Source organism: Hevea brasiliensis, chromosome 16 (assembly GCF_030052815.1).
Source record: "Hevea brasiliensis isolate MT/VB/25A 57/8 chromosome 16, ASM3005281v1, whole genome shotgun sequence".
Classification (NCBI taxonomy): domain Eukaryota; kingdom Viridiplantae; phylum Streptophyta; class Magnoliopsida; order Malpighiales; family Euphorbiaceae; genus Hevea; species Hevea brasiliensis.
In genome coordinates this window covers 9,174,559-9,202,218 of record NC_079508.1, presented here as the reverse complement: position 1 = coordinate 9,202,218, position 27,660 = coordinate 9,174,559, and the positions used below count along the sequence as shown (strand labels likewise).

The 27,660-nt window shown below is 35.4% G+C and overlaps 1 protein-coding gene across 8 annotated transcripts in view; it reads right to left on the bottom strand.

Annotated features, from left to right (window-relative positions):
- LOC110655305 (uncharacterized) overlaps positions 1-27,660 on the bottom strand; it is a 42,800-nt gene that overhangs the window by 3,739 nt on the left and 11,401 nt on the right. For 6 of the 8 annotated variants that reach the window (XR_009144799.1, XR_009144800.1, XR_009144801.1 and 3 more), the window contains exon 5: positions 12,316-12,443. Coding sequence is in view for 1 of the 8 variants with exons in the window: in XM_058137987.1 (XP_057993970.1) it covers positions 12,381-12,443 (63 nt within the window). In the remaining 7 variants the exon portion in view is untranslated. Of the gene's footprint in view, positions 1-11,109; positions 12,444-27,660 lie in introns of those variants that run through there. The other 2 variants (XR_009144805.1, XM_058137987.1) reach the window with 2 other exon arrangements.

The following is a 27,660-nucleotide window of genomic DNA, read 5'->3' as shown; positions in this document are numbered from 1 at the left end:
ATACAAATTGATTTACAATAATTATAATTTATATACAAAGGCTAGAACTAAATAAGTAACTAATAACAGCCAATAAATACAATAATTCCAAATTACAATGTAATTTACAACTAATTTACACTAATTAAGGGATTCTAACACTCCCCCTCAAGTTAGTTCATATATGTTGCACATGCCCAACTTGCAAACTAGGGTATAAAACACCTTACAACTTAATCCTTTAATGAACAAATCAACTAACTGTTCTTTTGAACCTACGTAAGAGACACTTAAGGAACCATAGATAATTTTTTCTTTTATGAAGTGTCTGTCAATCTCTAAATGCTTGGTCCGATCATGCTGAACTGGATTGTAAACTATACTGATGGCAGCTTTGTTATCACAGAACAAGAATAAACCACTAGCTTCCAGCAGTTTCAATTCCTCCATCAACTTCCGGAACCATAATAGTTCATAAATACCTTGAGCCATTGCTCTGAATTCAGCCACTATACTGGATCTAGTCGTCACACTTTGCTTTTTGTTTCTCCAGGTGACTAGATTACCATCAATAAAAGTACAGTAACCAAATGTCGATCTCCTATCATCAAGAGATCTAACCCAATATGCATATGTAAAGGCCTTAATCTGAAGATGACCATGCTTTGAGAAAAGAAGTATTTTCCCAAGTGCAGATTTTAAGTATCGCAAGATGCGAAAAACAGCCTCTAAAGGAGATTCACAAGAGTCATGCATATACTAGTTCACTAGACCCACTGCATATGCTATGTCTGGTCTAGTGTGCAAAGGTTAAATCAGTCTGCTAACGAACCTCTGATATCTCCCTAATTTCACTGATTCCCCGCCCGGATAAAGGAGGAGGGTTGCGGTAGGTGACAACCAGCGTAAAAATTTCGTCACACCCTATGATATGGATTCAAATGATATAAACGTTGGGGCGTCCTCTACTAACAACGCGCTACATCGGAGCCCGGGTGTAGTGATAAATATGCAAGGGTGTAGGGCGTTCACCGAAAGCGACGCGCCATGCCGGCGCCCGGGTGTGGTGTTAAGTGAGCAAGGGTTCCCACATCATGGACGGGTGTGGGTAAAGAAGTTAGTCCATAGGACAGATAATAGAACAAATAGTGGAACAGAACACAAGATAGACATAGAAAATAATAGAAGATATCATAGAAGGAGACCAATTAGGAAGGAGCAGGATAGGAGGAGGATCAGGGTTGGTACTTGGAATGTTGGATCACTTACAGGAAAATTAATGGAGCTTGTGGATACCTTGGAAAGGAGAAGGGTGAATATTGCTTGCATTCAGGAGACTAAATGGGTAGGAGAGAAAAGTAAGGAAGTGGGTAATTCAGGATACAAATTGTGGTTTACCGGAAAGGAGAGAAACAAGAACGGAGTGGGTATAATCATAGACAGGATATTGAAAGACGCAGTAGTAGCTGTGAAAAGAGTAGGAGATAGAATTATACTAGTAAAGCTAGTAATAGACGGAGAAACAATAAATATAGTTAGTGCTTATGCCCCACAAATAGGACTAGACAGTGAGAGTAAACAAAGGTTTTGGGAAGATATGGATGATTTAATGCAAAGCATACCGAATGAAGAGAATGTTTTCATTGGTGGAGATTTGAATGGACATGTAGGAAGTGATAGGCAAGGTTATGAGAATGTTCATGGAGGTTTTGGTTTTGGCAGTCGAAATGAGGAGGGAAAAAGCATCCTGGATTTTGCTATGGCATACGACCTAATACTAGCAAATACCTACTTTATAAAAAGAGAGTCACATTTAGTGACTTTCAAAAGTGGGCAACATAGAAGTCAAATCGACTTCCTCTTAACCAGGAAGACAAATAGAGCTCTATGCAAGGATTGCAAGGTCATTCCAGGAGAGGCTTTAACAAGTCAACATAGGTTGGTGGTCTTGGATGTCAAGTTTAGGAACAATTCAAGTAAGGTCAGAAGAAATAGTGTAGCTCGAACAAAGTGGTGGGAGTTCAAAGGAGTAAAGCAAGTGAAGTTCAAAAATGAGCTTCTTGAGTCTGAAGTATGTAAGCTAGATATGGAGGCCAATGATATGTGGATACAGATGGCATCAAAGATTAGAGAAGTAGCTAGAAAAGAACTTGGGGAGTCTAAGGACATGGACCACCCTCAAAAGAGAGATGGTGGTGGAATGAGGAAGTACAAAAGGCAAGAAGAGAAAAAGGGAATGGTATAAGAAATTACCTAAATGTGATAATAATGAGGCATATGAACAGATAAGATAGCAAAAAGAGGCAAAAGGCAGCTAGCCAAGCAATAGCACATGCCTTTTAAAAGCTATATGAGAAACTTGGAACTAAAGAAGGGGAGAAAGATATTTATAGATTAGCAAGGAGTAGAGAAAGGAAATGTCAAGATCTCAATCAAGTTAGGTGCATTAAGGATAAAGAAGAAAAAGTGTTGGTGAAAGATGAGGACATTAAAGAAAGATGGAGAAATTATTTTAATGATCTCTTTAATAATAGTCAAAATGGAAATAGCGTGAATATAGATTATAGAACAATAGAAAAGAATGTAAATTATACTAGAAGGATTAGATCTTTAGAAGTAAAGGAAGCACTTAAGAGAATGAAAGTAGGTAAAGCCTGTGGACCCGATGAAATACCAATTGAAGTGTGGAAGTATTTGGGAGATATGGGAGTGGCATGGTTAACTAAATTACTTAATAAGATTCTAAACTCAAAGAAAATGCCTGATGAATGGAGGAAGAGTATATTAGTACCTAATTTTAAAAATAAGGAGACATACAGAGTTGCTCAAACTATAGGGGAATTAAACTCATGAGCCATACTATGAAGTTGTGGGAGAGAGTTGTGGAGCATCGACTACGTCATGATACTTCTATCTCTCTCAATCAATTTGGTTTCATGCCTGGTCGTTCAACTATGGAAGCGATCTTTCTCATTAGAAGCTTGATGGAGAAATATAGAGATGGGAAGAAAGATCTACACATGGTTTTTATTGATTTGGAGAAGGCTTATGATAGTGTTCCAAGAGAGGTCTTGTGGAATGCGTTAGAACGAAAGAGGGTATCTATTAGGTACATACAAGTATTGAAAGATATGTATGAAGGAGCAACTACTATTGTGCGCACAGTGGGAGGGGACACAAGAGATTTTCCGATCTCAATTGGATTACACCAAGGATCAGCCATAAGCCCTTACCTTTTTACATTAGTTTTAGATGAACTGACGAAACATATACAAGAGGGTATTCCTTGGTGCATGATGTTTGCGGATGATATTGTTCTGATAGATGAGACACGAGAAGGAGTCAATAGGAAGCTAGAACTTTGGAGAAGTACTCTAGAGTCAAAGGGTTTTAAGTTAAGTAGAACGAAGACAGAATACATGCATTGCAAATTCAGTGAAGGCCAAACTGGTGATAGGGAAGGAGTTAGTTTGAATGGAGTAGCACTGTCCCAAAGTAATCACTTTAAATATCTAGGCTCAGTCCTTCAAGTAGATGGGGGATGTGAGGAGGATGTTAGTCATAGGATTAAAGCCGGATGGTTGACGTGGAGACGTGCCACGGGGTTTTATGTGATCGTAAGATTCCCAATAAATTAAAAGGAAAATTTTACCGCATACCATACGACGCTATGCTATATGGTAGTGAGTGTTGGGCACTGAAAGAGTCGTATGCATCTAAGATAAGAGTTGCAGAGATGAGAATGTTAAGGTGGATGAGTGGTCATACTAGACTAGATAAAGTCCGTAATGAAAGTATTAGAGAAAAGGTAGGAGTGGTGCCAATTGAAGATAAGTTGAGAGAATGGAGATTGAGGTGGTTTGGTCATGTGAAGCGTAGACATACGGAGGCTCCAGTTAGACAAGTAGAGCACATTAGGCTAGAGGATAGAAAGAAAAAAAGGGGTAGACCTAAATTGACTTGGAGGAGAGTAGTACAACATGACTTAGAAGCATTACACATTTCTGAGGATTTAACCCAAAATCGTTTAGAGTGGAAAAAGCGAATCCATATAGCCGACCCCAAATTTTTGGGATAAAGGCTTAGTTGAGTTGAGTTGAGTTGAGTTGAGGGAGACTATACTGGTTTATAGCCCAGCATTCTTGTTTCCTCCAACAGATCCAATATGTACTTCTTTTGAGAAATAAAGATTCTTTTATCTAATCTAGCAACCTCTATTTCAAGAAAATACTTTAGCCTTCCCAAATCTTTGATTTTAAACTCCTGTGCTAGGTGCTCCTTTAGGTGAGCAATTTCTTCCCTATCATCACCAGTTACCACAATATCATCCACATAGACAATAAGCAGTGTGATCTCACCCCTATAGTATTTTATACACAAGGTGTGATCAGCATTGCTTTGGCAGTATCCAAAGGAAACCATCGCCTTACTGAACCTGTCAAACCATGTCCTAGGTGACTGGTTTAGACCATACAATGCTTTCTTCAGTGTGCAAACTTTCCCTCTAATCTTCTCATCCTCAAACCCTGGAGGAATTTTCATATACAATTCTTCTTCCAAGTCACCATGCAGAAAGACATTTTTTACATCAAACTGCCGCAAGTCCCACTCAAGATTTACTGCACATGACAGCAAAATTCTGATGGTGTTCATTTTAGCAACAAGAGTAAAGGTTTCCTGGCAATCTACCCCATACGTCTGTGTGAAGCCTTTTGCTACTAGCCTGGCCTTATACCTCTCAATTGAACCATCTGCTCTATGTTTCACAGTGAACACCCACTTGCATTCAACTGACTTCTTTCCTAGTGGGAGAGTAACAAGTTTCCATGTCTCATTCTTTGCCAGAACTTTCATCTCCTCTACCATGGCTACCTTCCATTTTGGATCAAGACATGCTTTCTTCCAATCCTGTGGGATAGAAATAGAGGAAGGCTCTATAGGATGGAGACAAAGAATCATAGAAAATGAAATTAGAGATGGGATGTTTAGTACAGGTTCTAACACCTTTTCTGAAAGCAATAGGAATATCAAGATCATTATCAGAAGAAGAAAGAACAAACTGAGATTCAAAATTAGACTCATTAGGAACCAAAGGAGACTCATCACATATCTCAAGATATCCAGGAATTGAATCCAGGGATTCCGGTTGATCAACAGCCTCCTACTCGATAGTTATATCTGTCTTGTTTCGCCGAGTATAAATTCTCAAATCTGATCTAATCAGTCTACCTCGAGATTTAGGTAACTCCCCTCGAATATCATTGTTAGGTATAGGCTCTAAACCCAGATTCTCCCCCTGAAGTTGAAGGTTAGCCCAGATTCTCCCCCTGAAGTTGAAGGTTGGGAGAGGACGAAAAAGAAGGGAAAGACACCTCTTCCTTCCTATGCTCCTCCTAAAGAGGTGGATGAAAACAAAAATCAGATTCCCTGAAGGTAACATCCATGCTCACAAAATATTTTCGTGTAGAAGAGTGATAATACCTATACCCCCTTCTGAGTACTGGAATAACCAATAAAAACACACTTAAGGGCCCTAGGTTCTAACTTCTCACTATTAAGCTGATGAACAAAGCAAACACAACAAACGACCTTTGAAGGGACAGTATATGAATTTTTATTTTGCAAAGCCTCTAAAGGACTCCTAAACTCCAAAGTCCAGAGTGCCATCCTGTTAATAAGATATGCAGCAACAAGAATAACATCCCCCCAATAAAGTTTGAGAATATTTATTGTAAATACAAGAGAGCTAGCAACTTCAAGTAAGTGTATTTTTTCTTTCAAACACCCCATTTTGAACACTAGTGTTAAACCCAGCTAGTCTGATGCAAAATTCCATGTGACTTCAACTACTCCTAAAAAACTCCATTCATATATTTTGTGCCATTATCAGTTCTCAGTATTTTAACATGAGCATCAAACTAGGTGCTAATCATTTTGTGAAACTGCTGAAAATATGAAAATACTTCATTTTTCCCTTTCATTAAATATACTGTTAATCTATTGCAACAATCAATAAAGATCATAAACCATCTATAACCCGATAAAGACACAGTTTGAGTAGGCCCTCACACATCAGAATGGATAGTCATAAAAGGAACTGAAGCCTTATTATTTATTGCAGGATAAAATTGTTAGTATGTTTGTCAAACTCACAAGTATCAGATACTAACAATTCAGTTTTGCATTGCTTAAACAAAAGAGGATAAAGTTTCTCTAAAACAGTAAATGAAGAATGTCCATGTCTCCTATGCCATTGGATAATTTCTTCTTCAACACCCATAGACTATCCCAACATGGCCTGACCAATACAATCATTCAGTAAATATAGCCCATCTTGCAGTCTACCACTGCTAATCGTTCTCCCTGTTATCAACTCCTAAAATACATAGTGAGTAGGAAAAATTCAATTTTGCAATTAAGAGCTTCTGTGATAGAACTGAGAGACAAAAGGTTAATAGAAAAGCTAGGCACTTGTAAAACAGAACTAAGACTTATAGTAGGAGTGCATTTAACAGAACCTATTCCAGAAATATTAGATAAGGATCCATCCGTAGTGCGGACCTTTTCTTTGCCTAAACATGGAGAATAGGATATGAATTTATTCGAAGAGCCCGTTATATGCTTGTTTGCTCTAGAATCTATAATCCAAAATGAATTATTAAGATTGGCAAGAAAAGCATTACCTGAGTTAACAAAGTTAGAAGAGACAACTGTATTGGATTGCGATTCAAGCTGTGATAGTAATCGCCTCAGAGTCTGTACCTCTTCATTGGAAAGCATCCCAGTGATAGCGGTATCTTCAGAAACATCCACAACCTCAGATACATTTGCTTATGGTCTAGTAGAGCCCATCCTTTTTCCTCTACGCCCTTTAGTTGGGCAGCCATGCAGTTTTCAACAGTGTTCCTTAGCGTGCCAAGATTTCCCACAATAGTCACAATGCAATTGATCCTTATCTGATAGACCATGTGACTGTTCTCGTGAGGAGTTAGCAGTCAGCCCAGCCTTATCAACAGCTGTAAAACTGATCATGACACTTCTTCTGCTCTCCTCTTGCTAAACATAAGAGTATATCTGCCTTAAGGTAGGCAAAGGACCCTTACCAAGCACTTGGACCCGAATCCGATCATACTCCACGTTTAACCCAGCAAGAAAATCATATATGCGCTCCTCAACCAATTTCTGGAACTTAACTGCATCAGCCGGACAAGAAGTCTGAAAGTCCTTATAGAAATTGTAGAGAGAGATGATTCTCATTGATTTCGATTAATCTGTACATAGGTATATATATACAATTGATTCCTATAATTGTGTTCTACTAATTAGGAAGAAATCCTAAATAAGAAATCCTAAATAGGAATACAGAATACAAAATATAAAGAGAAATAATATAGTGATTGACTTTCCATAACACTCCCCCTCAAGTTGGAGCATAGATGTTAATCATGCCCAACTTGTTACAAATGTAGTCAATCCTAGCTCCATTCAGAGCTTTTGTGAAAATATCTCCTAACTGCTCTCCAGTTTTGATGTGTCCTGTTGAGATGATCTGTTGTTGAATCTTTTCACGAATAAAGTGACAATCAATCTCAATATGTTTGGTCCGCTCATGAAACACCGGATTAGAAGCAATATGAAGAGCAGCTTGATTATCACACCACAATTTCGCAGGCAGGGAGGTCTTAAAACCTGTCTCATCTAGTAATTGAAGTATCCACATTACCTCACATACTGATTGTGCCATGGCTCTGTATTCGGATTCAACACTAGATCGAGAAACTACACTCTGCTTCTTGCTTATCCAAGACACCAAATTTCCTCCAATAAAAACGCAATATCCAGTAGTTGACCTCCTGTCAACCTTAGATCCAGCCCAGTCGGCATCTGAAAAACATTCAACATTCAAATGCCCATGATTACCATGTTTTATTCCATGAATCTTGTTCCTAAGCTCATAAACTTGTGCATCATTCTCAACTTGAGAATAGATCTGAGAAACACCACTTCAAATGGTAGCTGCACTTTTCAACAGTAAATACCCATGAGCTATATAAAGTTGCATGGAATTGATGAGCCATGACTTAACAAGAGAGTTCTTTGACTCCCACTGGTTGTAGGTAGAACTAGCACTTCTGGCTTTTTCTCATCTCCAGTGATATACCCCCGCAGTCCTCTAGCCTGAATGAATAGTAAATAAGATCTAGACTATGTCAAATAATTAGTTCCATTCAACTTTACAAGACTAAGTTGTAAAGAGGGATTATTACCAACAAATCCAGCCATTGTTTCAGAAGCTTCCTTCTTTCCATTAGTCATCTTCAATTAAAAGAATAGGTACCGAGACAGAAAGGAAAAAGTTGGATAACAAAAGGTATCCAAAAAATAAATGTGCGAACCAGGTGTGGGAAACACATTGGTTAGAAGTGCGCCAGAAAAATCACCAGGAAAAGGGTGCACGAGCTAGCGCATGAGGAACAGCGTAAAACTTCTAGAAGCACGTGAGCTCAAGCACTTCACTGGACGACGACGGAACTCCGGGCGTAGGCTGACCTACTTATGTCCTTCCTCCTCAAGTGGGTGGTGACAGTCACCTCGCTCCTAGAATGGCGTAGAAGCTTGACCCACAAAAAAAAACTACCTAGAATTATACTGTTCAAGCCAAAAAATTTTGGCAAGGCTCTGTTACCATGTAGAAACAGAGAATTGGAGAATTTCTTTATATATTTTCACCATACAAATTGATTTGCAATGATTCTAATTTATATGCAAAGGCTAGAACTAAATAGGAAACTAATAATAGCCAATAAATACAATAATTTCTAATTACATTCTAATTTATAGCTAATTTACACTAATTAAGGAATTCTAACACATTGGATCCAACAACATGGAAAGTCATTGGCAAACAAATAGCTGCAACAAGGGCTTGATTTTCTTCCTCTATCTTCTCCTCATTTCGAACTGATTCTCTTTGAGTAGAAAATGATTATAGTATCCGAAGGAACACATCTTCTTCCTTTGCCTTCTCCTAATTTCAAACTCAGTCTATTTGAGCAGTAAATTATCACAATTTCTCAATGCTAAGACACTGCTAACAATCTTTACTTCATCACGCATGAGATAGTCATCTTCAACATGGACAAATGATGAAAAAGATTCATCAACTTAGGTTTTTATAGCTTGTTTGTTCAATGATCTCAACAACAAATTGTACACAACTACACCAACATATCTTAGTTGATTGTGCAATACTCTAATGGCCATAACATCTTATACAGAAGTTGTCTATTTAGCAAAATGACACACTTCATTATCTAAGATTGCAACACTTTCATCAAGAAGCTTGATATCCATGTCACCATGAATTCCAATTGGATTGTTTTCTTACTTTAATTGTATGAATTCCTCAACTATATCCTCCATTCCTTCATCCCCAACCCTAAAGCACAATTCCTTCTCAAATTCCTCCCACAACATATTAGCCTTTCCCTTGCTCCAGTTATGAAACCAAGAATCTGCCCTATCAATTAAGAAAAGAGTAGCAATTCCAACCCTTTGATACCTTGGAACCTTATACATCTCAAAATACTTAATCATATTTTTTAAGCCAAACCCTAGGTTCTCTGCCATCACAAGTAACCAACTCAATTTTTGGTAACAGCCCTGATGCCTCCTCATTTCCCATAAAAGAAGATACACTTACCTGCTCCTTTTGATTTCCTTTTGCTACCACCTTAGGTATTGGCAAGATTTGCCCTTCTTGCACCACATTCCCTTCAACTTCCTCACTAACAGTTCTTTGCCCTTTTTAAGAAAAAAATTCACTCATAATGTTTTACATCTCAACTCTTCATTTCCTCCATCTTCTACTCAATCTTATATTCAATCTTCTTATCAATATCAGGTCTCCAAACAAATACCAACCCTAGAAGACGTAGGCATGGGGCAAATATAATCCACCTCTTATGTAACTTCTATCACTAATCCCAGGGGGAGCAACAAGACGAACCTTCTCCTTCATCTACACAATCTTCCTATGATTCAATTTTTTCAGCCCACACAACATAGAATAGGACTAGTTAGATCAGAATAACATTCACAGAAATGTTCTAACATGGAGTAGAATCGAGAACTGAAGAGACAAAAGTAAAGTGGCCTCTTATAGCTATAGACAGCACTGTGGTGGCGATAATCTTCTTAATTGCATCTTTCCACTTTTAATCTGCAACGTCCATCATGGACAAAGATGCCGGCTTTCTGCAAGATTCGGAATTTCTCCTCGAATTCATCCATTCTAATAGCTTCTTGACTCATCACTACACTTCTAGGCATCTTGCGACAAACACACAAACCTTTCGAATGAAAGCCCACACGTGAAGAACTTCAAGGAAGCAAATAAAATCAAGAAAGGGTAGAAATCTGATTGTCGGAAAGCAGAACAGGAACTCAGGGAAAGGAAATTTAGAGGGAAATCAAGAAAAAATGAAGAACTTCTTCAAGAACAAGGTTTCAGTATAATATGGAGTTTCGAGAACTTAAAGAAACAGAGAAAATCAAGAAAGAATAGATATTTGATTCTTGGAAAGTAAAAATTTTGAGGAAGAAAGAAGATTTCAAGAAATTGAAGAAAGAAAATACGAATTCCAAACAAAACCCTAATTTCAGGGTTTGTACCTTGAAGAAAAGAACTAAAAGAAAGAAGAAAGAAGGAAGAAGAAATAGAAGGAAGAAAGGGAAGAAATTTCAGGGAAAGAAGGAAGAAAAAATAAAGGAAGAAGGGAAAAATTCTCAGGGAAGAAAGAAGAAGAATTAGAGAAAGGAAGAAGAAGAATATAAAGAAAAAGGAAGAAATCTCAGAGAAGAAGAAGAATTAGAGGGAAGAAGAGAGGAAGAGAGAAGAACAAAAGGAACCTGGCATTTCGGAAGAGTGATTTGCCATAGATCCCATTAAACAATTTCCAGTAGTTACCCACTGATCTAACAACTCTGATACCAATTTGTCACAGAAACCTTTACATTAGGGTTTTTTATCCAAGTATTTAGAAGAGAAGAAGAGAAAGAAGAGAGGGAGAAGAAGAGATAACAGAGAATAGAGAATAGATATGAGAATTAGAGAAAGAGAATATAAAATAAGAGAAAAAAATATTCCTTTTTTATCTTTATTGATGACCAATTACACAAGTACATTTCCTCTTTATAGTGCAATCCTATAAATATTCTAGTAAATCCCTAATTGCTTAACTACTTCAATTATATTTCCAACTCAATCCCTTTTATCAACTTATGTGACACCTTTGTAGCCTTTCCTCCTATTTTACTCTTTTTCTTTTTATTCTCTTTCTTTCTAAAAACTTAACAACATGGTACCAGAGTCTATGGAAAATTCTGGGGTTTCTCCATTCTTATTGTTCTCCTTCACAAAGCTATGGGCTTGAGTCCAAAAGCTATTTTCCTTCGTTTGAGTTTGAGTCCAAAGCTGTGGGTTTTTGTCCCAAGCTATTCATCATCTTCTTCTCCTCCTTCATGATTTGAGAGCTAGGGTTGAAGTCCCTGCTCTTCTTCTCTTTCATTAGAGCCAAGGGTTGAAGTCCCTGCTATGTACTTTTCCTTCATCTGAGCCGAGAATTGAAGTCCTACTCTGTTTTTCTTCCTTAGAGCCAAGGATTTGAAGTCCCTCCTCTATTTCTTCTATTTTTGTCCTCTATTTCTCAAAAAAGAAAAACACCCAAAAAAAAGAAAGATTTAAAAGTATGTGTGTGTGTGTGTGAGAGAGAGAGAGAGAGAGAGAGAGAGAGTATTACAAAAAAAAATAGATTAAAAGAAAAGGAAAGAAAGGACAGATTAAAAAAAAAAAAAAAAAAGTAGAGAGCTTGATGATGAATACATAACTTTACAAAAATCACGGGAAGTGTTAGAATTGATGAGATTTTCCTTAATTTAAGGGATAAGATTACTCCTTAATTTATGGGATAACATTACTCCTTAATTTATAGGATAAGATTTCTCCTTAATTCTTAGAAAATCCCATAATTCAAGGTGGTTTGAATTATTTCCAATTTATGAAATGTGTATTGTGCTTTCCATTATAAATATGGACAGTGTATCAAGTAAAGGTGTAAGAGTGAAGTTAATGAAAATGTAGTCTTTGTAGCCTTTCCTCCTCTCTTCTTTTTTCTTTTTATTCTCCTTCTTTCTAAAAACTTAACATCTATCTTTCAATTTATATAAGTTATGGAGACTATAAAATCTTACCATTCATCAGAATTTCTTATAAAAATTAGTGGTTCCATCTCAAGCTCTGGATTAATCGGAAATATTTTAGTGAGAATGTCAAACCTGGAAAAGAAGGAATGCCAAGATTTAATCTTTGCTACATAATACATGCGTTCAAGATTTCATTTCTACTGCTGGTTGTAAGGCATATTTGCAGCAATTAGTTTCTCCTGAACTTGTGCAACACGAACCTGCATAAAGGTGGGAAATTATTAAAAAGAACAAAGGAAAGGGAGAAAACATAGGAATGAGAAAACAAACCATACTTAGACAATGCAGTAGCATGAGAAAAATTCCATCCAAATATCAATTAAACAGAAAATACACAAAAAAAGATGGATTTATTATAGTGATTGTGATTGAACTCGTCACTTAATTGTGGTTACATAACTTCAATTTGTCACAACTAGATTATGAAAATCTATTTTCTTTGTACTTGCACCTGATTCCAAGCAAAATCCCACCACGAAATTGATGTAGGCCTCTTCTTTGACAAAATTTATTTATATATTTAGGTTTGAGACATTCTCACCCATCTATAATGATTCTTATGATAGAATTCATTAATACAATTAAAAGAATTAAATTCAAATGAGTTTGTAAGAAAATTTATGTATTTGAAATACTTTTCTAAATTAAATTATATTGTTAGGAACAATTAATAAGTGGAATTAATATATTTATTTTTATATTTTACCCTTATTTACAAATAAATAAATATAACTTAAAGTAGGATTGCTTTGGGTATTTAATAGAAAACTTCATTAAATGAATTGAATTCTTGCCAAATCATGTCACTTTTGGCATGCATTTATTTCTCTAAGGATGATTTTTTTTAATTAAAAGAATTGAATTCTAGTAATTTTAAACTTTCCAAACATGAGAATCGATATAAAAAAAAAAATCAATCGATTTAAATTTTTTTTTCATTTTTAGACTTTCCAAACACACTATCTATAAACTTAAAACATATATTTCTCACTTTTATAATAGGATGCATAATATAAAAAGAAAATTATTATTTCAATCAACAATAGTCCACATCAACAAAACTATGGCCATTGTATTAACTAAGAGTATACTTAACCTTGAACATTATTAATTGCGGGATGGGATTTTGCCTAGAATCAAGTGAGAGTGCCCAAATTGAAATAAAATTGAACTTAGGGACCTAATTGTGGCAAAATAAAATTAAATAACTAAAATGAAATTAAATGATAATTCATTGACTATTAGTATAATTAAAATTTGCCTATGTGAACTTAGCAAAGCATTGTTGGTCCCAAGCCCATGGAAAGGAGCATTTTGATAGGTTAATGGTCAATGTAAAACTTGGTCAATTCTCATGAATATGGATCCTTTTAATATAAACGTGGGGACGTGTCCACCTAAGACACATACTACATTAGCACTTGGGTTTAGTGTTAAATGAGCAAGAGGTTTCGATACATCACCGCCTAGGCGTGTGGAAGTATAGGCAAGGGTTCCCACATTTGGGCAGGTGTGGGTTGGAGAGATTAATTCTTGTATCAAAGTATAGGCAAGGGTTCCCACGTTTGGGCGCGTGTGGGTTGTAGAGAAATTAATTTTCATTTATTTCAATATATATATATATATATATACACAAACAATAATCTCCTATAAGTGTTATACTATATTAATTAGGAGTCTGTTGACCCCAAAAGCTCAAAGGAGCATAGATTTTGATGATACCAAAACTCAACTAGAATCAAACTAACATTGTTTTAAGTGTTGTGCATCTCAAAGAAAAAGACACAAGGATTTCATGATGAATTCGTGCTTCTGAAGAAAGGATGACATTCTAAGGATAACACAGGACGAATCAAAGGAGATAAAAGAAGAAAAGGTTACCTTCTAAGGCTGCATTGAAAATCAGAATTGAAGGTACATATAGTATAGAAGTTAAGCTTTATTTTTAGGATTGCTTGTGAAAAGAATTGAAGAGTAAAAGTCAATGATGCTTATTTTCAATCCCTCAAAAGATTTTCTCTTTAAATATCATTATTGGCCAAAAAAAGTATTTGACTATGATTTGGTGTAAAGTCTTATAGCTTTGAAAGTTATGCATAAAAGTTTTCCTGGTATGCTAACTGGTTTGCTACTTATTTTAGTATGCTAACTGGTTTGCTATTTTCTCAAGTATGCTAACTGTCTCAACTCTGCACAACATCGCAGAAAACGACAAAATAACGGCTATTTTCTTGAAATTCGTATCTGTAACATTCAAATGAGTTCTCCAACGGTAAAAAACGTTCCAAAGCTATAAATACACCTACCTTTGGCCATTTTGCACTTAATGAAAGTCTCCACACTGTTCAAAATCATAAAAGCTTTCATTCAAAGTGCTCAAAGTGTTTTTATTGCTCTTCATTGGCTTATTTACTCATCTCTTCTTTATAGATTCTGTTGTATTGAGTGAGAGTGAGTTTTACACATTATTATCATTTATGAGAGGTCATTCAAGCACCTAGTGAAGCTTGGTTGTGAAAAGTGTTTGGAATAACACTTGGTAGAAGTGTGAAGCTACTTGTAAAAGCTTTGGTGAGAAGATTTGTAAAAGGGCTTTTGTCTCTTGCCTTTAAAAGAGAAGAATAGTGAAGTGAAGACTCAAAGTGGGATCTTTGAGAGAGAGTGGATGTAGGCTAGTTAAGCCGAACCACTATAAAAATTTCAGTGTTCATTTTCTCAACCCTTGCTCTTTACATTTATGCAATTTAACTTTATGATTGATATGATTTTGCTGACATGAGAGTTGAGGCCATTTGCTAGTAACTTTGCTGCAATCTGAGAAAATCAGTTTACTGCTAAATCTGCTTTTACTGCTAAATCTGCTGATATCTGATTTAATCTGCTTATTGTTTAATCTGGCCGTTAGTATATCCGTTTCTTGCTCTGGTTCTTTGTGTTAAAAACTTATCCAGACATCGATATCTATCTTTGAATATTGATATAATTTGTTAGATCAGTATACTGATTGCATATAGCTTAACTTTGAATCAACTTGTCAATAGAGCTGTATTATTCATATTTCTCATTAGTCAATTGAGTTGAACCTAGCTGCAATTTTCAAAGGTTTTGAGCAAGAACCGAAAATTATTTTTAAAGTCCAATTCACCCCCCTCTTGGACATATTTTGGGACATCAATTTGGTATCAGAGCCTGTCTCTCTTGCTTGAGGATTAAACCCCTTAGAGTGATCCATACATATGGCTAGTTCATCTAGTAACTCAACTGGTATACCTGCCCCCTTAGCTGAAGGTTATTCCATCACTAGACCACCACTTTTTAATGGCACAAATTACTCCTTTTGGAAAACTAGAATAAGAAATTTTATACAATCTGTTGACATTGATGCTTGGAGAATAATTAAAGATGGTCCTTATATTCCTTATAAAACCAGTGAAGGAACGGTACAAATTCCTAAAGCTGAAGTTGAATTTGATGATAATGATTGGAAGAAAATTTCTACAAATGCCAAGGCTATTAACATTCTTCATTGTGCTCTTGATATTAATGAGTATAATCATATTTCAAGATGTCAAACTGCAAAAGAAATATGGGACAAACTAAAAGTCACATATGAAGGAACTGATGTGGTGAAAGAGTCAAAGGCAAACCTCCTCATCCGTGATTATGAGTTATTTGAGATGAAACCTGGTGAAACTATTGCTGAAATGAGTACCAGATTTACAGATCTTGTCAATCTACTTAAAGCTCTTGGAAAGAGATTTGAGGAACAAGAACTTGTAAAGAAAATTCTGAGGTCTCTTCCAAAGGCGTGGGAAGCAAAGACTACTGTTATTCAAGACACCAAGGATTTCAGAAAATACACCTATGATGAGCTAATTGGTTCTCTCATTGCACATGAGATAATCTATAAGAAAGATGAGAAAGAAAGTGATCAAAAGAAAAAGAAAGGTATAGCCTTCATATCCGAAAAGGTAGATGAGAAAAAGAAAAGTGTTGCTTTTAAAGCTAGTTCAAGTGATAATTCAAGTGCTTCAAGTGATGATGATGAAGATATGGCTATGATAGTCAAAAGATTCAAAAGAGCATTTAGAAAAGGTGGAAGCAAATACAAGAAGTTCAGAAAGAAATATGCTCCAAAGACTCCAAATCATTCAAGTGAAATAGTTTGTTATGAGTGTAACAAACCAGGCCACATTAAGCCAAAGTGTCCTACATTGAAGAAGAAAAACAAGTTTAGAAAGGATAAAAGCAAAAAGGCAATGGCGGCAACATGGAGTGATAGTGACTCTTCATCAAATGATGAAACAAGTGACAAAGAAGCTGCAAACACTTGTATGATGGCAATTGAAGAAAAAGGTGAAAGCTCACGCATCGAAGATAGTGAAAATGAGGTAAATCTTGAACTTTCTAATATTGATGAATTAGAACTTGCATTTGTGAAGACATATGATAAATATAGAACTTTTAAAAAGAAATGCAAAATTTAAGTTCATGAAAATTGTGCTTTAAAATCAGAAAATATTTCCTTGAGTATAGCTTCAAAGGAAAATGAATTTTACAAATCTCAAATGAAATTATTTAAGGAAGTTAATGATGAGCTTCAAAGATCAAAAGAAGTGTGTGAACAACTTCTTGAGAAAAACAGAATTCTTGAGGCAAAAGTTGAGTCTTTGACAAAAGATTTAACTAAATTTACAAAAGGAAAAGAAACACTTGATATACTTCTTGGGAATCAAAGATCCACAAATGAAAAATCTGGAATTGGTTATGATGGATTTATGAAGTATGGAAAATACAAACAATTTTTTGTTAAAGCTACATCCTTTTTTTAATCAAGTGTTACATGCTTTTATTGTAATCATAAAGGTCATATGATTAATACTTGTCCTATTAGGAAAGGAACCTTTAAGGCAAAGAAAGTATGGGTGCCTAAAGGAACCCTACCTAATGTTACTAACACTCAAGGACCCAAAGTTGCTTGGGTACCTAAGAACAGTTAACTGATTTCAGGTCTGCCTAAGGAGTATGCTGGAAACAGAACATTGGTACATTGATAGTGGCTGCTCTAGGCACATGACAAGAAATAAAGACAAGTTTTCCTCTCCTACTTTGAAAGAAGAAGGTTATGTCAAATTTGGTGATAAAAGCAAAGCTAAAATTATTGGGTGTGGAACTATTGGTAAAAACCCTTGCATTGAGAATGTTGCATTAGTTCAAGGATTAAAGTACAATCTTTTAAGTGTTAGTCAACTTTGTGATAATGGTTTTAAAGTCATTTTTACTTCTACACATTGTGAGATTCATGGAAATAATTTTATGTTTGCTGGTGCTAGAATAGATAATATTTACCTACTTGATTTAACAAGTCTTGAAGAAAATTGTGAAACATGCTTTATGACTTCAGATGATAGTGCATGATTATGGCATAGAAAATTAGGACATGCTAGCATGAGTACACTTGCTAAACTCTCTAGAATGAACCTTGTTAGGGGACTTCTAAAGTTAAGATTTGAAAAAGAATTTCAATGCAAAGCTTGTGCACTTGGTAAGCATACAAAATCATCTTTTAAATCAAAAAATGTTGTAACTACGTCTAGACCATTGGAATTATTACATCTTGATCTTTTTGGCCCAATCACACCTAGAAGTCTAGGAGGCAAGGCATATACATTTGTAATTGTTGATGATTTTTCAAGATTCACATGGACTTTCTTTCTTGCTCATAAAGATGAAACCTTTGATATATTTGAAGCTTTTTGCAAAAGAACTCAAAATGAAAAAGGATATTGCATTACATCTTTGAGGAGTGATCATGGAAAAGAATTTGAAAATAATTTGTTTGAAAATTTCTGCTCTCAAAATGGTATTTATCATACATTTTCAGCTCCTAGAACTCCACAACAAAATGGAGTTGTTGAAAGGAAAAATAGATCTTTGCAAGAAATGGCAAGAACAATGCTGAATGAAAACAGTTTACCAAAATATTTCTGGGCAGAAGCTGTAAATACAGCATGCTACATTTTGAACAGAGTTTCCATTAGAGCTATTTTAAAGAAAACTCCTTATGAACTATGGAAAGGAAGAAAACCCAATATTGCATATTTTCATGTCTTTGGTTGCAAATGTTACATTTTGAATAACAAAGACAGCAATCTCAAGAAATTTGATGCTAAATCTTGTGAAGGAATATTTCTAGGCTATTCAACAAATAGCAAAGCATATAGGATTTTCAATAGAAAAACATTGACCATGGAAGAATCAATGCATATACTTTTTGATGATGCTAACACTTACTTGCAAAGGAAAGATTCTTGTGATAATGAAATTGAGCAGATTCTAAATTCAAAGAATTCAAATAAAGATGAGCTTGATTTAAAAGAACTAGTGGAGGATGATCAAAATGACAAAGAAGAAGAACTACCTTGCCCCACAAATGTTGAAATTCAAGAAGACTCCCAACCAAATGTGGAAGAACTACAAATTGAGGAACCTCAACATCAAGATATTCCACAAGAATGGAGGTACCATAGAAATCATCACAAAGAATGATGACAAGAGCTCAACTTAGAAGATATTTTGGTAATGTTGCTTTTGTTTCTCAATTTGAACCCAAAACATATGATGATGCTCAAAATGATGAAAATTGGCTTTTTGCTATGCAAGAGGAATTAAATCAATTTGAAAGAAATAAATTGTGGACACTTGTTCCTAAACCTAAAAAGCATTCTGTTATTGGAACTAAATGGGTATTTAGGAATAAGATGGATGAAAAATGACATGTAGTTAGAAATAAAACTAGACTAGTAGCTCAATGATACAACCAAGAGGAAGGTATTGATTTTGATGAAACCTTTGCTCCGGTTGCTAGAATTAAAGCTATTAGAATGTTGTGTGCATTTGCATATTTTAAGAATTTCATGCTTTATCAAATGGATGTTAAAAGTGCATTTTTAAATGGATACATTGATGAAGAAGTTTATGTAGCTCAACCTCCTGGTTTTGAAGACCCTCATTTTCCAAATCATGTTTATAAGCTTACTAAAGCTCTCTATGGATTAAAGCAAGCTCCTAGAGCATGGTATGAGAGACTTAGTAAATTTTTGCTTCAAAATGATTTTAAAAGAGGAAAAGTGGATATTACTCTTTTCATTAAGAAACTAGGAAAAAACATGCTTATTGTGCAAATCTATGTAGATGATATTATTTTTGATGCAACTAACCATTCTCTTTTTAGAAAATTTTCAAATATGATGAAAAGTGAATTTGAAATGAGTATGATGGGTGAACTTACTTTCTTCCTTGGATTGCAAATTAAACAAATGAGAGATGAAATTTTTATAAATCAGTCCAAGTACATAAAGGATATGCTAAAGAAGTTCAAAATGGAGGATATGAAAAGTATTGGAACTCCCATGAGCTCAACAATTAAATTGGAGAGAGATGAAAGAGGTAAAGAGGTAAATAACAAACTTTATAGAGGTATGATTGGTTCTTTACTCTACTTGACAGCATCTAGACCAGATATTCATTTTAGTGTATGTTTATGTGCAAGATTTCAATCATGTCCAAAAGAATCTCATCTTGTAGCAGTTAAGAGAATTTTTAAATACCTCATTGGCACTCACAACATTGGCTTATGGTATCCAAAATGTGAATCATTTGATCTTATTGGTTATAGTGATTCAGATTTTGCTGGTAGTAGATTGGATAGAAAAAGCACTTCTGGAACTTGTCAATTTCTAGGTCATGCATTAGTTTCATGGCACAGTAAAAAGCAAACCTCTGTTGCACTTTCTACTGCAGAAGCTGAATATATTGCAGCTGGAAGTTGTGTTGCACAGATTTTGTGGATGAAACAACAGCTTGAAGACTTTGAAATTAAATTTGATCACATTCCCATAAGATGTGACAATACTAGTGCTATAAACCTATCAAAAAATCCTGTTCAACACTCTAGAAGCAAGCATATTGAAATTAGACATCATTTTATTAGGGATCATGTTCAAAATGGTGATATTCAAATTGAATTTGTCCCTTCTGAAAAACAGCTTGCTGATATTTTTACAAAGCCACTTAATGAGGAAATTTTCTGCAAAATAAGAAGAGAACTTGGTATGATTGATGCTCTTGATTAAGTTTTGATGCATTCTCATGTTTCTATATGAAAATGAAGTGATATATGTTGGTTTGTAGTGTTAAAAATGTGTTCTGATATTTTTGGTGCAAGTTGAAAAATTCTGGGTCTGATCAGATATGAACAGTAATCTGCAGAATTTGATCACAGTGGCATACTCATCTGTTTGCTAATTTTCTCGTTTGCTAAATGCTTTACCACTGCTCCTAACTTTTCGTTGGCAAACTGGAAGTCAGGTTTGGCTGTACCAAAACTCTAAAAGTATTCTTATTTTCAAGCGCCTATTCTGCATGTTTAAAGCCCATATTACTTAAATACCCCTCTATTTAGAGCAATGCATCTTTGTGATTTAAGGGCAAAATGGACTTTTGACACATTAATTGGCGCGGGACTCAAATTTTTTTGGAACCATCAATCTTTTCTCTGCAACTCCATTGATACACGGTACCCATTCTCTCCAAATGTTTCCATATGTGTCTTTTCAGTTTTAAAATTCAAAACTCCTCTTTTCCATCGCATCGCCTCCCAAAACCCGAACGGATGCATTTTTCTCTCCATTCGCAAACCCATTTCGTTCGCAACCTTCCAAACCATCGTCTCCCTTCATCGTTCTTAAATATTTCCAAAACCCATTGGCTGTGAATCGATTAAATCGATTGTTTCAAGATAGAAAATCCCCAAAATTTTTCATTTCCGTTATTTGTCTAAATCTGCCGAAAGAAACCATTTCTTGTTGGATTAGTTTTTGGTTTTTGACGCGCTTGGTAACGATTCGCACTCTCTGTCTCTGCAAATCTCAGGTATCAAATATGAAACTTTAATGGAATCGTGTTTTACATTTTGTTTGTGCTTGTTTTGTTTATTTTGATTTCGCAATGTGCTACTGGATTTTTTTTGGCATTAACATTTCGTAAAAAATGTGGTATATAACAAAATCATGAATCGGTTGCCATTGGTTCTTAAGAACCCGAGTATCTCTTACTGTCTGTTCTATTTTTATGACACTGTCCTAAGTTGTGCTAGAAATATATTGATGTGCTTCGAATAGTTATATATATTAACTGCTCACATCATTAAATTTGTGAACCCAGTTTTCACTGTCCTTACGGCCTAATTTGCTTCTGAGTTGGTTATGGCGCGGGAAAAAGGAAAAGGCAAAGCAAAAATCCCCACATATTCATCATCTTCGGACTCCACTGATGCAAGTGTTCCTGTGTCTCCTCCTCCACAAAAAGATGCTCCTCTGGTAATTGGAAAATCAAAAGAAACACCCAAGAAAAGAACCAGTGAGCCTGTCCAAGAAAAAGGAACCAAAAAGAAAAAGACTTCAAAAGCTCCAGTTATACATATGGAAAGGGCCATTCATGAACCCAGGTATATCCACTGGCCTGCTTTTACTGAAGTTTCTGTTCCTTTACAATCCTTGTTTGAATATCAAAAATGGGACAAATTGTGCTCTGACACTGAAGGAGTATATGTGGACTTAGTTCAAGAATTCTATAAGAATTTAAGGGTTGATGATTCTGACAAAGATGAATCTTTTAAGGTGAAAATGAAAGGGAAAGTCTATGAAGTGACAGTTGATAGATTAGCCAAAGCCCTAGGAATCCCAAACAGTGGGAATAAAATTTGTTCTCACAACGATGTTTTTGCTGTTGGTGGATTTAATAAAAGAGATTTTGAGGCTGAAGTGTTTAAAGGGGAAGTAAAGGATAAGACTAGCATTACCCATGCTCACCAACACATCAAAATTCTTCATAGTTTTATCATCTATGTGTTGAATCCTAGAACTGGCAGTCCAAATTATTTAAGTACCCTTGATCTCTACATAATTTGGCATATTGTGAACCAAATTGAATTTAATCTTGCCTACTTTATGCTGAAGCAAATCATGAAATGGAAACCACCTTACAAGCTACCCTATGCCCATCTTCTTAATGGTCTGTTTAGAGACTTTGGGATACCTTTGGAAACCGAGAAACTTAGGACAAATATGATCCCAATCACAAGTCTGCAAAAAGATGATGATGGTAGAAAGCTTAGATTTGAACAAGGTGCTAGTTCCAAGGATAGTGCAAGCGGTACTGTAAATGTTGAAGGAATTCTAGAGGAAGTAAACAACTTGAGGGAATTTGTTGAAATTGAACTTGGAGAGCTACAGAAATTTAGAGGTTTTCAAACTGTTCTTATGAATGCTCTTGATTCTAAAGTTGATGGCACTTTGATGTTGATGTACAAAATTGTGGAAGAATTGTTTAAAATCAAAGTTCATCTGGGTATTTCAAGTACTGAAGTTGGAGAAACCAGTAAAGCTGCTACTGGTTTTGTCCCTCAAACAGAGAAAGAAAAAGAAAAAGAGGAAGAGAAAGAAGAAGAGGAAGAACAGGAAACAGAAGAGGAAGAAGAAGAAGAAACAGAAGAGGAAGAAAAAGAAACAGAAGAAGAAGAAGAAGAGAAAGAGGAAGAAAATGAAGAAGAGGAAGAAGATGAAACTGAAAAAGATGAAGATAATTCTGATGATGGAAATGGTAATGGAGGCAGCAAAGAAGAAAGTGGGAAGGATATGAGTGACTCAGAATCTGAGGCAGAACCACAGACTCCTGCTCCTGCTGCTCCTGCAAAAGACAAGGCAAAAACAGCTCAAAAGGAACAAAGAAACAAGCAAAAAGAGGAAACTGGTAAACCATCTGGCAAAAAGGCTAAATCTGGCAAAAAGTTGACAGCAGAATCCGGTACTACTGCTGCAACTGAGTTAGCAGCTGGTCCTATTATTCCCTTGACACCAGAAACTGAAATGGCTGCTGAAATTCTTCAAACTTTGAGTGATAAACCTGTCAAGCCAAAAAAGTTAAAGATGGCTGCTCCAAAACCAATCAGACAAAGCTCTAGGCTAAAAGGATAAACAACCATTCTACATGTTTAATGATTGAATTTTGTCTAACAGTCTGTCTCTTAGTTTGCTACTTAGTTTGCTATATCAGTTACTGTTCTGACTGTTTATTCACTGCACTTAAACTGAATTTTGATTTCTCCCATTATCTTTTGATGCTGACAAAAAGGGAGAGAAAATGAATAAGTAATCTTGTTGATATAACTTGTGGTTGATATAGTTTGTGATTACTTGTGATTGATATAGTTTGTGAATAGTATATTATTGATAAAACTTTATGGTGTGCATATTGTTGATATAACTTGTGAATGATATACAATTTGTGATTAGTGTGCATATTGTGCATATTTAGTTAGTATTTTCAGTCACACTTGACTCCTTAAGAAAATGTTTATGAATATTTCATTGAAATTATTAAGGGAGAGTTATTTGTGATTAATTGTTGATATAAGCACATACATAGGGGGAGTTATTCTCACATATACATTCATACACATACTCACACTTATTAATATTTACATGTTGATTAAATTGAGTTTTGTCATCTTCAAAAAGGGGGAGATTGTTGACCCCACAAGCTCAAAGGAGCATAGATTTTGATGATACCAAAACTCAACTAGAATCAAACTAACATTGTTTTAATGTGTTGTGCATCTCAAAGAAAAAGACACAAGGATTTCATGATGGATTCGTGCTTCTGAAGAAAGGATGACATTCTAAGGATAACACAGGACGAATCAAAGGAGATGAAAGAAGAAAATGTCACCTTCTAAGGCTGCATTGAAAATCAGAATTGAAGGTACATATAGTATAGAAGTTAAGCTTTATTTTTAGGATTGCTTGTGAAAAGAATTGAGAAGTAAAAGTCAATGATGCTTATTTTCAATCCCTCAAAAGATTTTCTCTTTTAAATATCATTATTGGCCAAAAAAAGTATTTGACTATGATTTGGTGTAAAGTCTTATAGCTTTGAAAGTTATGCAGAAAAGTTTTCCTGGTATGCTAACTGGTTTGCTACTTATTTTAGTATGCTAACTGGTTTGCTATTTTCTCAAGTATGCTAACTGTCTCAGCTCTGCACAACATCGCAGAAAACGACAAAATAACGGCTATTTTCTTGAAATTCAGATTCAGAACGCTCAAATGAGTTCTCCAACGGTAAAAAACGTTCCAAAGCTATAAATACACCTACCTTTGGCCATTTTGCACTTAATGAAAGTCTCTCCACGGTTCAAAATCATAAAAGCTTTCATTCAAAGTGCTCAAAGTGTTTTTATTGCTCTTCATTGGCTTATTTACTCATCTCTTCTTTATAGATTCTGTTGTATTGAGTGAGAGTGAGTTTTAAACACATTATTATCATTTATGAGAGGTCATTCAAGTACCTAATGAAGCTTGGTTGTGAAAAGTGTTTGGAATAACACTTGGTAGAAGTGTGAAGCTACTTGTAAAAGCTTTGGTGAGAAGATTTGTAAAGGGCTTTTGTCTCTTGCCTTTAAAAGAGAAGAATAGTGAAGTGAAGACTCAAAGTGGGATCTTTGAGAGAGTGGATGTAGGCTAGTTGAGCCGAACCACTATAAAAATTTCAGTGTTCATTTTCTCAACCCTTGCTCTTTACATTTATGCAATTTAACTTTATTATTGATATGATTTTGCTGACATGAGAGTTGAGGCCATTTGCTAGTAACTTTACTGCAATCTGAGAAAATCTGTTTACTGCTAAATCTACTTTGACTGCTAAATCTGCTGATATCTGATTTAATCTGCTGTCAGTTAGTATATCTGATACACTGCTCTGGTTGCTGTGTTAAAAACTTATCCAGATTACTGATATCTCTGCTGAATGCTGATATAATTTGTTAGATCAGTATATTGATTGCATATAGCTTAACTTTGAATCAACTTGTCAATAGAGCTGTATTGTTCATATTTCTAATTAGTCAATTGAGTTGAACCTAGCTGCAATTTTCAAAGGTTTTGAGCAAGAACCGAAAATTGTTTTTAAAGTCCAATTCACCCCCCTCTTGGACATATTTTGGGACATCAGAGTCCTTCACTAATTACGATTCCTTCTCTAATTAGGAATACATATCTTCACATATCTAGATTGACTTTCCATAACACACCCCTTCAAGTTGAAGTATAGATATTAATCATGCCCAACTTGTTACAAATATAGTCAACCTGAACTCTTTTCAGAGCTAGTTTAAACTCATCTCCTAATTGCTCTCTAGTTTTGATGTGCCCGGTTGAGATGATCCCTTGTTAAAGCTTTTTCATGAACAAAGTAACAATCAATCTTGATATATTTAGCCCGCTCATGAAATACAGGACTAGAGGCAATATGTAGAGAAAGGAACCCCACAAAGCAGAAATTAAGAAAATAACAATAACACAATAAAAAAAGAGAAGATGAAAGAAGAAAAAGAGCTGGACTTTTAACAAAAACAAGGCAAAGTACCATTATAGTTGAGAGATACTTGTATAGATTATCCCAAAACCCCTAAGCTAAAATGGCTGGAAAATAACCTGATACAATTTCTAGATGCACTTCCCCAATTCATGATATTTCTTATATTATATAGAAGAATTAGTTATAGAGGCCACATGCTTTCTATAATTCTCTCCCCTCACAACTATATTTCTTTCAGTTATAACTTCCCAAGGAGATTCTGGAACCTCTTTCTCATTGGACCCTTCAGCATCCTTCGGAATTCTAGAGTAGGTAATCTAGCACTTCTTTGCTCTACCTTTTGGCTCAACCTACAGCCCATCTGCATCAATATTCTCATCAGTTTTAATAGCCTTGACCTCAAGGTTAACTTCAGAAAATTGACCCTTAATATCCACAATATCAATCCAAGTGGATTCTTCAATAGGACGCCCCTGCCATTGAATTAGAACTTGTTGAACTTGCTAGCCATTAACGTCAATGGTCCTTGTATCTAACATAGCTTCTGGTAAGATAGACAGTGGTTCATCCACCATTAATTCAGAGGGCAAAGTAGGCTGAACTGGATGATCACCCACAACATTTTTTAAGCTGGATACATGAAAAACTGAAGCACTTTGGAATCAGCTAAGAGTTGAAGCTTATAAATGACAGCACCAACTTTTGCAATGATAAGAAATGGTCCAAAGAACCCTGCCGCTAGTTTCGGGCTAGGGCAAGACTGAACTAATTTCTGTCAATATGGACAGAGTTTAAGAAAAACTTTGTCTCCCACATGAAATTCGACATCTCTTCTTTTTGCATTGGCCTGCTTAATCATCTGCATTTGGGCTTTTTGCAAATTGTGTTTTAATTGTCGAAGAATTTCATCTCTTAATTCTGCAGCAACTATTGCTACCCTTGTCTCTCTTGGTAAGAAATGAAGAAGTGTGGGAGGAGGTTTACCATAAACTATATGAAATGGAGTCTGCTTGGTTGCACCATGGAAACTGGTATCATACCAGTATTCTAACCGATGAAGCCATTTGGACCAGGATTTTGGTTGCCCGAACACAAAGTAGTGAAGATACTATTCCATGCTCTGATTCAGAACCTCCATGTGGCCATCCGTCTATGGATTATGATGAACAAATTTTTGACTGAGTACCCATCAAACAAAACATCTCCGTCCAAAAATGGCCAAGGAATATAGGATCTCTATCACTTACTATTGTTCTTGGAACACCATATAACTGCACAATTTCTTTAATAAAAAGATATGCAACTCCCTTAGCAGTGTATGGATGTTTCAAAAATAAAAATTTGCAAATTGGGACAGTCTATGAATCACAACTAAAATAGAATCACATCCATGTGACTTAGGCAAACCTGTAATAAAGTCAAAGGAAATATCTTCCCAAATGCCTTGCAGTATGGGAAGTTGATGCGTCCCACATCGATTCTGCAGGGAAGTCTTAGGTGGTATATATATGGGTTTGCAAACCTCCCCTTATGAGCTAGCTTTTGAGGTGAAATTAGGCAGGTTCATATCATTTGATCAAAATTGATGCGAACCTCAAGAACGATGCCTTGAAACCCACGAACAAGTTTGGTTTATAATCTCATGAAAGCCACAATCAAGTTCAAACACTAAGAAATACCTTGACCTATCAATTATAGAGAATTGAAAACCAAGATAATTCAAAGGTAGTATTAAGGATTCTTGACCCAAAACTTATAATCAAACAAGAACCAACAATATCAAAGTAGTTAAACCCTACAAGATTAATCACTCTTGGAGAATTTAGTTTAATTCAAGAAAGAACTTAGGAAAAATTCCTCTTATATTAATTTTAATCAAAAGTAATGTGCAACTGAAAAAGTATTAAATTAGCCTGATATATGTGGTTGTAATCCTAAATCCCTAAACTAAAATAAAAAATAAAAAATAAAATAAAACCC